Source organism: Orbicella faveolata, unplaced genomic scaffold, assembly GCF_042242905.1.
Source record: "Orbicella faveolata isolate gen_17 unplaced genomic scaffold, um_ofav_v1 contig_2, whole genome shotgun sequence".
Lineage (NCBI taxonomy): Eukaryota > Metazoa > Cnidaria > Anthozoa > Scleractinia > Merulinidae > Orbicella > Orbicella faveolata.
The window spans coordinates 2,485,106-2,500,353 of record NW_028301547.1 but is presented as its reverse complement, the minus strand read 5'-3'; the positions used below and the strand labels follow the sequence as shown (position 1 = coordinate 2,500,353).

At 39.5% G+C, this 15,248-nt stretch overlaps 1 protein-coding gene across 1 annotated transcript; it reads left to right on the top strand.

Moving 5' to 3' along the window:
• The first annotated feature begins 212 nt into the window (after positions 1–212).
• On the top strand, positions 213–15,163 carry LOC110058280 (tetratricopeptide repeat protein 17-like). The gene is made up of 15 exons (XM_020764901.2): positions 213–431; positions 2,387–2,649; positions 3,213–3,435; positions 4,245–4,354; positions 5,201–5,348; positions 5,835–5,974; positions 6,143–6,341; positions 6,662–8,403; positions 9,049–9,154; positions 10,062–10,115; positions 10,458–10,535; positions 11,329–11,448; positions 11,823–11,909; positions 12,216–12,272; positions 12,879–15,163. Exons 1-15 carry the CDS (start codon positions 315–317, stop codon positions 13,044–13,046), a joined length of 3,612 nt encoding a protein of 1,203 aa, XP_020620560.2. The 5' UTR covers positions 213–314; the 3' UTR covers positions 13,047–15,163.
• The last annotated feature ends 85 nt before the right edge of the window (positions 15,164–15,248 follow it).

The window sequence follows — 15,248 nt, the reverse complement described above, 5'->3', positions numbered from 1 at the left end:
CGCCGCCCCCCCCCCCCCCCCCCCACCACTTACGGGCCAACACCAAAATTTCAAATTACTGGGAATAAGACGTTTTGAATTACTTCCTCCACGGAATGTCTGCAAGTTTTGTGTGCCATATATATATTTTTTGTTGGAATCAAGCCTAAAATTGTAAGGCATGGCATGTTATGCGGAAAAAACGCCAGTGCGGTAACGCGACACTCTGGCCTCGTTCTCGAGCTCCAGTGCATAATGTAGAAGGGATTGGGTTCTAGCAAACAGAACGTCTTCGAAAATGGTGGAAGCGTCTGCAGATAGAAGCAATTTAGAAAATGTATGATTTTAGTTCACTAATTTATTATATTTCCCTTGGAATTTTATGGTCACAACCACTCTGCAAAGGAGCAACACACTGGATCGTTACGGAGGATGGAAGAATTCAACAACAGGTACAACACTTAAACAATTATCTATTAAATTATTCACGAGTTTTACCCGTATTCGCCGTTCATGTAGTTTGAATAAATAACCTTAAGCTATAATTACCCCAGTTTTTTAATTGAGTTGTCGTTGTACGTGTCTTTGATTTCACTTTCTGCGGGCAGCCTGACGTTTAACCAAAAGATCGTGTACGTAATTTGATTTTTATTGTGACTGATCGTATGTTCTATGACAGGACGTGTAAAAGCTGGTCAGGCAGATGTGATCGTGTGTATTTAAAACCAAGCTAGCTAAATTCATGCTCTCAACTTAGGTTAACAGTGAACACTGTTTTTTTTTCTTTTTTTAACTGAATGAATCAGAAGTATGAATTATTTATCTCTGTTGATAAAGAATATTTTCAAGGAAACGTGGCAAACATTCTCGGTAGCTTTCTAGATTATGTTAGAAATGCTACCCTGCAGAGAAATATTAAGCTTTGTGTATGAATAGTATGAACAGAGAACCTCCACCTGGTGTGTGTAAAATAATGATTACTCGAAAAGGGGACAATAGCCTAAATTTTTAAGAAATTAAAAACTGAAATATTAAGTACAGTGTATGTTGTTATTTTGTTATTTTCATTAAGAAGTTCATTCCAAACATTATAATAAGGAACTATTACACTTATTAAACCCACAAAAGAAAATTCTTCACTAAAATTAAGCGATATAAAATTTGTTAACATTATCTTCCACTGGGTTACTGTTAATGTGCATCAAACAATGCCAAAAATAATTCTCAGTTGCTTGGTCTCATCAGAAATCAGTCTAGGAATAGAAAGTGAAATAAAGACTTGTATAGTAGGAGCTTTGTTGAATCTAATGTGCACTCTTATTGCTTGATTGATGGTCACATGGCAGTGGCTAAATCCAAGTGTGGCCCGCTGGGCAACAATTAAGCAATTCCTGCTGCTCTCCCACTATTTAGAGGTTACTTTGACATCTTCTTGCCTAATTACTTTACACTTAACTCCAAAACACTTAGACATTGGTCTCTTGAGAAACAGTTACCTTTGTTTTCCCTCAAATCTTAATATTTCCTTCAATTTGGTATAAGAAAACATCAAGATTCTTGGGAAAACAAAAGTAAGTGTCTTCCTCAGGACCAGTAGTTAAGTGTGTACTGTTCATCAGTTAGTGATCAAAGCTATTCAGGAAAAATTTCTGAGTTTCCCAACAAGAAGGCTATTGTATTAAGTTTTTTTTCAACATTGTCATAAAAATAAAGAGTGTGTGTAAAGGCTTTGTAGCCTAACATTTGGCACATTAGATAATTTCCAATTAAACTGTCAAAGTGGAAATGCTAGATAGGGCGATTGCATAAAGTTTTTGAACAAGACACTTTACTCTTGCAGCACCCCTCTCCAAGGGGTATGACTGTGTACCAGTTAAGGGTACATCATCTGGAAAAAGGCTACAGGGGAGATATCTAACTAATATGTTCCACCCAGGGGCAGTACTGTAGGTTCTAGCTGAGTGGTTCAGCTTGGCCCAAATGCAACCTTCTACCTAACTATCTTAATTAAAACTCTCCCAGCTGAAGTCAAACTTGTAACCTCATCTACTGGCATCCAGAAACTGCCTGTTGAAAGATTAAACTGTAGCCATGAATATGGGGAGCACGGATGGTGCAGGGGTGAGAGCACTTGTCTCCCACCAGTGTGGTCCCAGTTCGATTCCATCCCGGTGTCATATGTGGGTTGAGTTTATTTGTTGTTGGTTCTCTCCTTGCTGCGAGGGTTTTTCTCTGGTTTCTCCTGTCTTAATTCCTCCCTCCACGAAAACCAACATCTCCAAATTCTGATCCAATCAGGTTAGAGGACCTACATGACAACCTACTAAGGCTGATATGGCTTCCTCTCTAAATATTGCAATTTTGTAGTTTTGATATTGTGCTGACTTTGTGCTTAACTTGTTTTTAGGTTGACTCCATCTTCAATCTCAAACGACCATATGACCTTGTCACCTTTATTCAACAACAGACTGCATCTGACAGGTTGAAGATTTTACGAGAAGAGTATCTAGAAGAAAAAAGAAAATTGATAGAGGCACGAGAGAAAGAGAGAATAGAAATGAAAAAATCATTTTACAAAGTGGATCCAGACTGTGTCGATGCAGGAAGACACATTTCTGAGTTTGAGTTGCATTTGGACATGACTCTTCCATTTTCCAAGAAAGGCATCAAGTAAGTAATAAGCTAGCACTCTATCACTGAGCTGTGAAGCCCCTTGAAACTATAAGTTGTAGGTTATAAAAAAACAATACTTCTAATTATTTATTGTTTTTCTGATTTGACATCGATTGTTGGCCCAGTGTCGGCTGAGTATCATTCAGGATATCGATCAAGTGTCAATCAACATGTCAATCTAGTGTCGATTGCAGGTCCATCGAGGGTATCAATTGACACTCAACCACGGATGCCTTCAGTAAACATGATCCCAAACCCGTTGAACCACCATCTAGAAATTATATAACATACAGAATGAATGGGTATGTCAAGTATTTTGACATTTTATGGCAGATGCTGTATTGTTTGTTTGTTGCATTTGTTTGTCAATGCCAATTGCTGGAGGAACTGCAACATTTAAAACAAACTTGAACCACCAATTAGAAATTACAATATAATATGGTATGAATGGGCATTTTGTCAAACTAAAGATTAATTTTGAGGGGGATTAGTTCATGCATTGAAGGGTATTTACAAATAAGAGCAGGTTAATAATGACTGTTGTTTGTTAATCATGTCAGCATACCAGACCATCTCAACCTTTGTGAGTCGCTGCCTTCAAATGTTGAACCACCGATCTGCCGTGCTGATTTACCCACTGTTATATTCAGCTATGACCATCTTGAGGGTGTCAATTGTCGACATCAGCTGAATGCCACCACAGAGACAACACTGTTGACAGTCTTGTCTTATTTTAAAACTGTGGAAGAGTTGGGAGGTCAAGTGAGTTTGGCATTACAAAAGGTAAATATAAATTTCAGGGTTAGATTTTACTGTACATGTGTAAAGGCACTTGAACCACGAACACTTAACATTGAGTATTTTTTGTACAATTTTTTAGTGATGAGAAAATGAGGGCTCTTCATATATTAGTAGCATTTAGCATATTTATACTCGTCTGTAAAAATGCTTGTCTTGTACATTATATGAATAGCCTTCATTCTATAGTCTGCATACAAGTGGCCCATCAGGCTGGAGCTTATCCCGGTTTCTGTAGCATGAAGCCACTAGGAGTATTTCTATTTATTTTACCCCCCCCCCCCCCCCCCCAGCATTAAATTTGCCAGTATGCACTCATACACCTGGGTGGAGAGAGGCACTGTGAGAGTAAAGTGTCTTGCCCAAGAACACATCACAATGTCCCTGGCCAAGGCCTGAACCCAGATCACTCGACCCGAAGGTGGGCGCACTAACCATGAGGCTGCTGCGCCTCCACTAAAAAATTATATAGGAAAAAGTGTCAAGTGTTCATAGCTCAAGTGTCCATACTAAAAAAACTCTTGAATATTCTACAAGTGAGACAATTTCATGCTGGCACTTCCCTCCCCTGTGGTCAATGAATGCATTTTTTATGCCAGCAAATAACAGAATTAACTGCCACTATGGTCTCATTACAAACCTTTGTTGTTAGAAAGTTGTTACATACACTGTAGGTCATCTGTTGGAACTGCCTAAAGATTTTTTAGGATTCAACCTCTAAAGCCTTTTTTATCCTGCCCTTTGCCACCATTTCTTGACATTTAATACTGATCATTTTGGTTTCTTTCCAACAGAACTCCAGCTCTTGGGTTCTACTCAATCTTGCTGCATATTACTGGAGAATTAAAGGAAATGCTCCACAAGCTGTTGAGTGTTTAAGACAGGCTTTGTATTTCTCGCCCAGGTGAGGCAAACATAAAGGAATGTTAACAATAAAAGCTAATCATTAACAACAGAATTTAAGACCAATGCATGTACTTCACTTGCACTAAGATGTAAATAAGGATGCAATATTCCAGTGATAGAAAAGGAAAGTAAATGAGTTGAAAAAGTTATAGTGTTTGAATTTTCAAATCCAGAATGTCCATAGACCCTATTCATAAATGGCTGCCAATTACAAATTATTTTGTAAGTATTAAAATTAGCCCAACTAACCTCGTTTTTGAGTTGATAATTCAAAGTATTTTTACTCTCAAACGAGGCTAGTTGGGCTAATTTCAATGCCTTTTATGATTAGGGTCTATTGGATTGGATGGAAAAGTTGCAAGGTGGCATACCTTCACCCGCAACGAGTTCCCCGCCGGGGGGAGGGGCACCCATATAAAAGGAACGGTGATGCTTGCCAGTAATTGTACCAAGATCCTGCTTTGTGGGTGTGGCTTGACATTTTCATCCCTAAGAGGTACCAATTCTAAAACAAACATTTATCTCCTGTCATATTTTTTGGGCTCAGTACCCTAAAAGGTACTGCAAACGCTCCCTCTCTGGACCTTTTGAGGTTGAACACCCTGAGAGATACCAAAACTGCTTTTTTAACCCCTAAAAGGTATGAAGAGCAGCTCAGCCCTTTTTATATGAAAGACCCCCACCAGGCTAATTATTCCTCTTATTCGTTTTACAGTTTTTATGTACATATAAAACAAAGCACAGGGTGTGAATCCAGACTCAGTGTAGACTGCTGTTACTCATTAATTACTGCAGATCCTAAACATTATCTTTATATATCACATCATCTTATTTTTCCTCTCAGGGAACATAAAGATCGTGCGCTGATGAGTCTTGCCGCAGTCCTTCACCATGCAAACCACACCCTTGACTCGATAGTTCTCCTTCACACTGCTATGGACACTTGTGAGGAATATTCTGTCTATCACTTCCTACTGGGAAATCTCTACGCTGTGAGTGCATCTTTCTTTTCATTTCCATTTTTTCCTTACGTGTGCATTACATTCGATGCTCAGTCGTTTAGCAGGCTGATAGATAAGACCATATTGATAAAATGTTTGTAGGGCTCCTGGGTACCAGAGTGCTACAAGAAGACGTCTCTCTTTGATTTTTTTCCTCCGCTTAGAAGGCATCTGAAATTCAACCTGAAAATTTCCATACTGATGAAGCAGCTATACAAAGATTGGTTGTTTCTCTCACACAAAAAAAGGCAAACCAAATAATAAATATTCAGAGGCACTCTTACATGTATGTTGGATCTTTTGGAAGCAATATTCAAAGCAAGTTTTCATTTTTGTTGTTGTTGTTGTTGTTTTTGGCTTTTTTTCAAACTTAACATGATAGCTAGAATACATACCTGTTTTCACTTATGATATTTTTTTCCGTCAGAGTGGCAAACAAGGCGAACATAATTTCTTTTTAATTTGTTTTTTCTACAGTCTTTGAAACTGCATGAAATGGCTGAATTGTGCTACAAGTTTACAATGGTTGTATCACCAGACACGGAATTGCTGTGTGAGCGCTTGAAATCGGTCAGATGTGAGCTGAAACTGAAAGAGCTTTTACAGGAACGACAATTGTGAGTCTGTCTTTCATTTCGATCTAAGTTTGGCCTAATTCTCTGCAAAAAAACTTGTGCTAAAATTCTTGATGCTTCAAACTCGTAGCCACTCGTAGATAAAGCTCGCTGTTGTTTGTTTGGTGTTTTTTTTTTCCTATAAAAAAAATAAACATTGTTTCTTTGTAGAGTGTTTGATGAGAGCTTGGATAGCCTTACAACGCCTGAGCTGGATGAACCGAAAGAATCAAACAGTGAAGCAGCCGAAAAGAAACTCGCTCTTCCTCTAGAAACGTTTAAGCGGCAACTCAATCGACTATACCTGCTAACAGAGGGGCTGCCTAAGAACCCTGACGCCTGTAAGAGCAGATCTGTTCCCGTCAACCAGGTAAGGCTTTGTTATTTTACCCTCAGTGAATAAACGTCTTTCTTGATGAAATAGTATGAAGTTCTGAAGGGTAGGAGCCCCGAAAATAACTCCTTTACGGAAACAGCAAAAAAATTGAAATGATTGTTAGCAATTCGCGAAAGTGGCGACTCTCTGGAAAGTAACGACCCTTGGAAAGTATTGCAAAGAGTGGCAGTCATTTAAAAGCAGCAATAAGCGATAAAAAAAAAGATTGCTAAATCACAACGCTTGTAACTTAACGGTGTTTCATTGTTCACCGATGAAAACCTTACTGAAATTCAGTTCTTTTCACCTTTTAGGAAGTGCATATGTCTCCTGAACTTAATAGTAAAGCAAAGCAACATGCAAGTCAGGCGAAAACTTCAGAAGCTGGGAAGTCAACTCATACTCAACAAGATTCTAACCACGGAAAAGAAAATGTTAGCACGGACCAGCAGGTTAAATCACTAGAAAAAGAGAAGTCACCGAGTGAAGCTTTCAAGGGTTCCCCTGACTTTAGAACAAATCTGAAAAACAGCGGCACAAAAGATGAAAAAAGCGAGAAGTCGACGAGCAAAACGAGTGAAACGCTCGAAGCAACAAATTCTCAGTCAGATAATTCTAATGTTTCTGCGGAGGAGAAAAATATGGATGATCTTGAAGTGGCCCGACTCGCGTTGAGTCGCTTAAAGAACGTCATCAAAACTGTCACACGTGTCAATTCTGCATCGCAAACTGTGGATGTCGCTGAGGATAAAGGAAAACAAGCCGAGAAGGAGAAGCAAACGGTGTCAAACAAACCGATTTTAGATGAAGGCTCGTCAATAACACACGAGAAAAAAAGCGGTCTTAAAAATGCTGAACTTAGGAAAGTAAACGCTGGTCGAAGAGGCGAGAGTGGAACAAAAGTGTTGAAGCGTGAAGCTGGTGTTGAAACTCGTAATAACGAAGATACCGCCAAAAGTGTTACTGTTGAAGATGCTAAACTTGCCAAGCAAAAAGGAGAGTCTATCTTAATGAGTAAGAACGGGCCGGGATCAAATTTTGCTTCCAAAAACACAAGAGAAATGGCCTCCGCTGAGTTACTGTTTGAGCATCAACAAATCAAAGCAACTCTTCCTACAGGTCCTAAACATACACCACCTGTAAAAGAGAAAGAGTTTCTTGTCCAAGTGAAGAACTGTGAGAATATTGGAAGGAAGAAGCGCAAAGGCGAGGCATTCACTGTGGATTGCGTTACTCAAGATACGAGCAAACAAGTACCGAGCTCGAGCAAGGATATTCCGCCATTTGATTCGGATAGCGAAGCAGTTTCAATGAAGCAAACTTCGATAGATGAAATTTCAGCGACAACATCGTCAGATTCTGCCGCGAGCGAACGCACGTCAGAAGCGAAGGTACCTGAAGAAAGCCAAAATAAAACTAACTCTGCTGAAGATGTTGTTAAAAGTGAAACCAGCGTAAAGAAAGGCGTCGATAAACCGAGCACATATGAAAACAAAAACTCTGAAATAAAGGCAGCTGAGGATGTTTCCGCGAAAAGTAAAGCTAGCGATGGCAAACAACATGAACAGGCGGCGACGAGTGGTAGTGAAAACCCTGAAACTAACGTACTTGAAAATGGCGGAGGGAACATTGCTGAAGCAAATGCAGCAAAAAGTAAATCCAGCGACAAAAAATTTGACAACGCAAATGATCATATCGGGGCGACCACTGTTATTACTGAAACTCCTGAAAATTCTAGCGATGGACGAGAATCGGTTGTTTCAGCGTCTTCAAAAGTAAATCAAGAACTGCCTACAGCGGATTACAAAGCTCGCCAAGTACTCGACGCCAAAAAAGCGTCGCAAAATATCAAGGAACAAGTCAAAAATGCAGAATTTCTTCACAGTGTTGGCGCAGGTTCGAGTGTGTTTGAGACAAGCTTCATGAACGTACATACAGACGGTTCTCTTCAAGACCTGAGTGATGAGGAGTGTAGGCATATTGAAGGCGTGGAGGCGCTTATTGTCAGGAACAAACAGTTTAGTGCGTGGCTTTCACTGGACACGAAAAATATTGAGTAAGTTATTTACTGCTACTGTTGTTTAACTTGGTGTGGTGTCAGTGGTTGTTTTGCCTGTATTTTTATTTCAGCCTTGTATTATTAATGTAGCACAATATTTACAACTGTCCTTTCCTCAATGTTGACAGGTAATACGTTTATCCGTTCTAATTTTCCCACGAACGCCTCGGACTGTTACATGCTTTTGTTCTTTTCCCGCGCTTTGTACATTTGACATGACTTCAGCTTTTTCTACGCATTATACACGTGACGTGATTTTAGCTTTTCCCGCGCTTTATGCAGATTACATGTGTTATAATTTTTCCGCGCTTTGCTCCAGTTACTTTTCTTGGCTTTTCCCGCGCTTTGCATGTGTACCATGTTTTCAGCTTTTCGTGCGTTTTGCACGTGTACTATGTTTTCAGCGTTTCCCGCGCTTTATTTGCACGTGTACCTTGTTTTCAGCTTTTCCCACGCTTTGCTCGTGTACCGTCTTTTCAGCTTTTCCCGCTCTTTGCGTAGGATACATATCATTTCGTTTCCCGCGCTTTGCAGTCGGTTACATGCTTCGAGCCCAGATTTATTAGTGTGTTACTGTCGTCTCTACTATTCAGTCAGTTTAAAAATCGCTTTTCGATTTAACCTTCTTTTTCTTCCGCTTAGTGTGCGGGCACATATCGACTTCTTAAGTGACGTGGACGATTCTCCCAAGAGGCCCCGCTGTACTGCAAAGATAAAGAACAACTTGCATACGTTCAGCAGCCTGCAGGTATATATGGGTTATTGACCAAGCGTGAGGTCAAGATGGCTGGATATTTGCCAAGTTCTTCTTTTTTGCGTGTTTATAAACTAAGACGGAGTCGAGGTCCATAAACACGCAAAAAAAGAACGAGGCCAATATCCAGCCATCTTGACGGTACAAGCTTGGTCAATAAAGGATTTATTGTGTGGAAAGAGCACACTATTTTCTTGCGGGACACAGCGGGTAATCCCGAGCCAGCAATCTCGGTTCATCTTTATCTTTAATCTTAAATCTTAAATCTTAAATCTTTAATCTTTAATCTTTAATCTTTAATCTTTAATCTTTAATCTTTAATCTTTAATCTTTAATCTTTAATCTTTAATCTTTAATCTTCAATCTTTAATACAAATTCCAAATAACATTACATTGAACAAGTTAATCCAATGAATTTGAGGACAGCTTAAAACAGAATACAAGGTTTCCGCCTTAGTGTATCATTGTATGATTGTATACCTAGTTAAAAATTACTCTAAACTCATATTAAAAAATAAGGTAATCACGATAAAAAAAATTAGCACTGAACTTATCGTAAAAATAAGCAAACAATTTCTTGCGGAAGACTGACAAGGTGTTAGACTCTCTGATCTTGCCCTCTTACAGAACTAGCCAAGTGAACTAGCCAAGTAAACTAGCCATATAACATAGAATATTTATGTCTTTGTTTTATGCTGCTCAAGGTGTTAAGTCAGGTCTTTCCCCAACCCACTCAATCTCGACTGCTGGGCAATTATTTTGTTACGTAGAAAACTTCTAGTCGGCCTTGAATGTGTCTTTTATTATTGGACATGGCGGCAGGTTGCGGGAGAGAGTGGTAGCGCAATAATATTCTCAATTTGGTTGTATACGAGGATTGTTGTGTTCTGTTTTCAATTAGGGCGTGGTTAATGCTGCTAATCTTGATCAAGTGGCTGAAGCTGGTCTCACCCAGGTTTGCTAATTTTGTTTGTTTGTTTTAGAGCTGTTTGTTCTCTGCGTATCATTTTGTGTTTCGTTGTGTTTCGTTTCATTCAATCGTCACTCTCTGTCAGACTCCTGTTACCGAAAAGTGAGCCTTTCGTTTTCTTTGTCAGAGACGTTGCTAGGTGACATGCTTTCTTTTTATTTTTTTGTTTTTTTTGACTTGACATGAATACGTAACCGTCAACATTGATTATGTCGTAATTTCTTTCCAGTGACATGTCCAATTAAAATGTTTAAGCCAGTCGAACATCATAGAATGCTCAATCTATACCTTTTGCTTGAAATGTCGCACTTTTTTCTTTTTTCTCAGACGCTATTGACAATGGGAAGAACAATTCAAGACAGTGTTGATGAAATGGGGACGCGTATTTACACCGCTTTGAAAAAGGTGATCTGTAGCTTTATTTGGGAGAACCATGGTTGATTCTTTCCACTGCAATTGTAGGTCTTCGCTACAACTGTAACTTTCGAGATTTGGACGAAACGTAAACCAGTAGGGTCCGCCAGTTTCTTCTATATTTTCGCGTGTTGTCGATTATCCTTTAAGTGTGCTTACTAATGTTAAGAACGTCCTTTTGACACTCATGCCCTAAGAAACTAAAAAAAGGCTAATTTCGCATTGCGCATGCGCAGTAAGTAAACCCGCGTTCATGTACTTGTTGGTCGTAGTTTTGCGATGTTAAAGTAGCTTGGAAGTTTTGAGAAACGTAATACTCCTAATAAGAACTTTGTAGTGAAATACCAGCAAAAACGTTTTCTTTGTGTATCCCATATGGATGAGGTACAAGTCCTATATATATTTATGGTAGACCAACATAGTCTCCGATTTCACCGCTCGTTCCTAGTCTAGGGGTAGGTCGCCCTATGATCGTTTTGAGAGGGGACCGATTACGCTGGACACGATCGGCACATCCTAAGGATGGACCCTTCCGGGCCATGAAGTCAAACTGGTCAGGTGGTCGGAGCTTTAGCGCATTTCTGACCCAATTTTTGGACCATATCCGCGCTCCTAGCTTGAGCGCACTTGCGCAACGACTTAAAACTCATAACGCTCGTGTCACGTTGATTAATTCACCATCACAACTTAGAACCGGGTAGTAAATTTGTACGGCTAATGATAGTGACTTTTCTATGTTACACAGACTGAAACAGACATGTTTATTATCATTTTCTGGGTCTAGAATTCTTCATCCTGGGTATTGTTAAATGTTGCTTCGCTTTACTGGAGAGTGCAAGGTGACACTGTGGAGGCCATTAAGTGTTTACGGCAAGCTCTTTACCACTCTCCTTGGAATGCTAGGGTAGGTAGTTTTCTGATCGATTTAATTGTAATGTGACCATTCACACAGACTTATATAAATGTGAAAGTTGTCAAGAATTTAAGATCACGTCAAATACCGTTTTCCCGGTTTTATTAGCGATTTAAACAGGTTTTGTACCTACTATGAACAACAAATCTTTAACGCAAAAAAAAAAAGATCGACTGTTTTACTGGGTTTTTAGTTGGATTTCACAATAACTCAGCTTTCTATTGCAATGTTTAATTGTTGATATATTTAATTACTTAATAAGTGGCTGAAGGATAAATGGATGCTTTTGTAGCTGTAGAGAGTTTATCGTTTAATAACGAATGTTTGTTTGCCTAACTAACGTGAGTCAATTGTTGTTATAACAGGATGTCGCTCATGTCGGCCTTGCCAGTATTCTGCTACGAGAAAGCCAGTTAGATGACACTGCTGTAGTGATTAAGAAGGCTTTAGAGGTGAGCAATTCATGAAATGACCTGTCCGTGACGTATTGATTGTGTTACAGGCGTCGTGGACGAAAAGAACTTGCGTGACGAACGAGTGGAGCACGTGAGTCGCGCTTTTTGCGCTTGTCACCGTTTTCCTTGCAAGAATTTAGGGTACATTAAGACAATATCCTCTATTTGATAATCTCCTATATTCTCAGCACCTGTCTTGTTGTCAATGTATTGGTATTGCAAGGAGAAATAAGTTGATGATCAGTGGTCTTAGAAACTGAGGTAAAACAGGAGTACCTGGCTAAAGTCTCTTCTTTTTTCCAGATTTCTCCCAGTCTCGCTCTTGGTCATTTCATTCTTGGCAATGTTTTTGGAGCCCAGGTGAGCACAGCGTGATCTGACTAGAAATTAGTGTCCTTCGCAGCCGTTATTAGGATCGTCACGCAATGGTTGGGGAGAAGCGTTGCGTGACGACCCTAATATAGTAACTAGAAATTACAATAGGAACTGTTTGCTGATTAATGTAGACATCAATTAGACCTCAGTTTTATTGGACAGTGAAAACACCAGTGAAAATCAAAAAAATTGCTTGAGTGTTCAAAAGTTACCATGTCATGTTGACAACAGGAAACGCCATTTTACGTGCAGCAAATTTCCTTTCGTTCACCCATAAAGATTGAATCCCCAATCGAAATACGAACTTTTGAAGAGCCTACCCCAAGTAGAGACTTCAGATAGCTCTTTGGTTGGACGTGGAGTGTCGAAAACGGGGATTTTCAACTGAAAATGCTGCCTTCCCACTCAGTAGTCAGAAATTTATTAGGCGTGGGTCGTTGACAATTTTACGCTGACCCCCCCTCCCCCCCCCCCCGCTCCCCATTAGGGTAGCGTAGACGGCAATATTATACTTCGTTTTGGGGGCGATCGAAATCGGAAACCGGAGAGAAAAATGAAGTTAATATGTTTCTTTGTATTTTTCCATGATAGAACAATATTCCTGAGGCCATCCAGCATTACTTGCTGGCCCTACAGCTTGAACCAGGCTTCACTCCTGCCGTTGAACGGTTGAAGATTATTCAGTGCGTGTTGTGGAAGCAGCAGAAAGCTTTAGAAAAGGAAGCCGCTGACCTGAAGAAACTTCTCACTCCAAACTGAACTCCAGCTGGTCCTCGTCACCAGGGTCTTCTCCGTCACTTAAAGATCACTCGAGATCACTCAAGATCGTAACTTAACATCGGAGGATCTGGCGTGGTACTCTAGTGAATATAATGTATTATTAATAATAGATCTATTTTGTTAAGGCTTTGTTAAGTCGCTTTGCTTGAAAAGCCTCTAAAACTATAGAGACAAGTATTGAAACGTGAACTTAATTTCAATCGTTTAAAATGAGTGGAGGAAAATTAGGAAAGAATTATTTTCCTTCAAAAAAGTTTTTTATCAATATAGGAGCTATTACAAATGAATTGTAATTTCGCCGTCCCGCTGACGGAAATTAACTTGGATTTTGATGTTCAGTATTCTGTTGAACATTCAATATTCTTTTTGTTTGTTCAGTTGTTATATCCCGTAAAGGAAAAATATGAATTCTTAATATATTATTTTGGTAGACAGCAAAAGCTGTATTGTTTTCGGAGATTCGTTGTTTACAATTTCGAAAAACGTCTACTCGTAAAGGTATATGGTAATCTTGTAGGTAAACTGTAGTAAATGGTACATAGTGTCAAGCTGGTAGAGAAAATTTTCAAGTTTTGGGAAATTGGAGTATAAATTCTTTCTCAACTAGGCTTTCTACACAGTGAATTATAAGAACTAAATTTATAAGAAATGTATGGAATTCAATCAGGAGGAAAGACTTATGGACGCAGATTTTATCGTAACTGTCGCCTGCATCTAAGCGTAAACACGTTACGAAAAGTCCGTAATCTAGCATTGGATATTAATTGCGGTATGAATCGTGACCAATTACTTGAAGTATGTTACGGACCAACAAGTTCAACATAGTTGGTATCCTTTAATCGAACTGAGAAAGTGTTTTGAAATGTATATGGACAAAACTTTAAATCAAGACTCCCTAGACTTTGTGAATTCTTTGTTAGAGAAAAAGAAGACAAGACTATTGTGAGTAGTTCACAATATGTTTTGTGTCCTTTTAGGAGGGCCGTAACCAAGCCGTCCCTATGGCTCGTCACGCAATCTTTACAGGAGGAAAGATTGCCTGACGAGTCATAATAGCGTCTGCGCAGGAGGCCATCCGTGACCCTCCGCTGAACAATTTGCTGGCGCTGATGGTTACATTTGGTTGCCTTTTCACTAAAGCTACATTTTTCTAAAAGGTATTCAATTCGACTGCAATTAAAACTGTTAAAAAGGAAACCTTTTTTAAAAAATAAGATGAAATTTTGAGGCGCACAGCAGTCAAAAAGCGTGTGTCGCTTTGTTTAATAGGAGCACTTAAGAGCAATTCTAAGTGTTTTCGCTAGTTCTGCGAAATTGTCTTGGAAAACCTCTAACTGGCGGTTTATTGGACTGTAATTTACGAGCAATAGAGCCTGTTGACCATCCTGAACGCAAAAGAGGATGCAATGTGCCTGCCTTTCCCACTGGTAACTGGGAAATTTGTTTGCGTCGCTGGTCTTTCATGGAGCGCTATACCAAAAAAAAAATAGCGAAGATAGCGGTGACGTCATTAATGTGCCAACTAGAGTAGCCTGCGTAGTTCAAGAGCACGCGAAAGGAACGAAACTGGGAGCGAGTGTGAAAAAATGATGAGCAGGGAGAGGGGGTGGGGCAAACAATGAATTCCTATGCTTCCCACGCCTACCCCTTCTCCTAATTTTTTTGCTCACCCCCTCCCCACCTCTCCCATTTTTTTGCTCACCCCAAGTGCGCCCGTTTGCTCGCCTTCCCCGCCTGGAAAATGGAAAGGAAACGTCTGCTTCGCAGGCTACAACAAGAGAACTATTGGCTGCTGGAGCAAAGAGTTTTTTTGTTTCGCGGTCTGTAATTTGGAACAACAAAATCAATGTTTGTAAACACGTATCTTCCGTAGTGAAAAAGTCGTGAACACGCGAGACACTAATGTGAAATGGTTAATATATTTTTAAAATCAAACTAAGAATGAACTACGACTCCCCTGGGTCCGGAATGCAAATATAAAATTCAAAGTAAAACATTTTACGTACTCCTTAAATAAAAATGAAAATGCTATTTTTAACCTGTTGGATAACTTAGATTCCCTATTCTATTTTGAAATAAAGTTCTAGAAACTTAAATTGACTTTTATTTGTTATTTCAAGCTTTTCGCGACCACTTTTATATTCCCAATTTTCTCATCTCCCACCCTCTACCATCCCCTTC

Coding starts and splice junctions, on each gene's coding strand:
- LOC110058280 (XM_020764901.2), top strand. CDS start 315: ATGTATGATTTTAGTTCACTAATTTATTATATTTCCCTTGGAATTTTA. Junction 3,436..4,244: donor TGAGTTTGGCATTACAAAAG/GTAAATATAAAT, acceptor TCTTTCCAACAG/AACTCCAGCTCTTGGGTTCT. Junction 5,975..6,142: donor CTTTTACAGGAACGACAATT/GTGAGTCTGTCT, acceptor GTTTCTTTGTAG/AGTGTTTGATGAGAGCTTGG.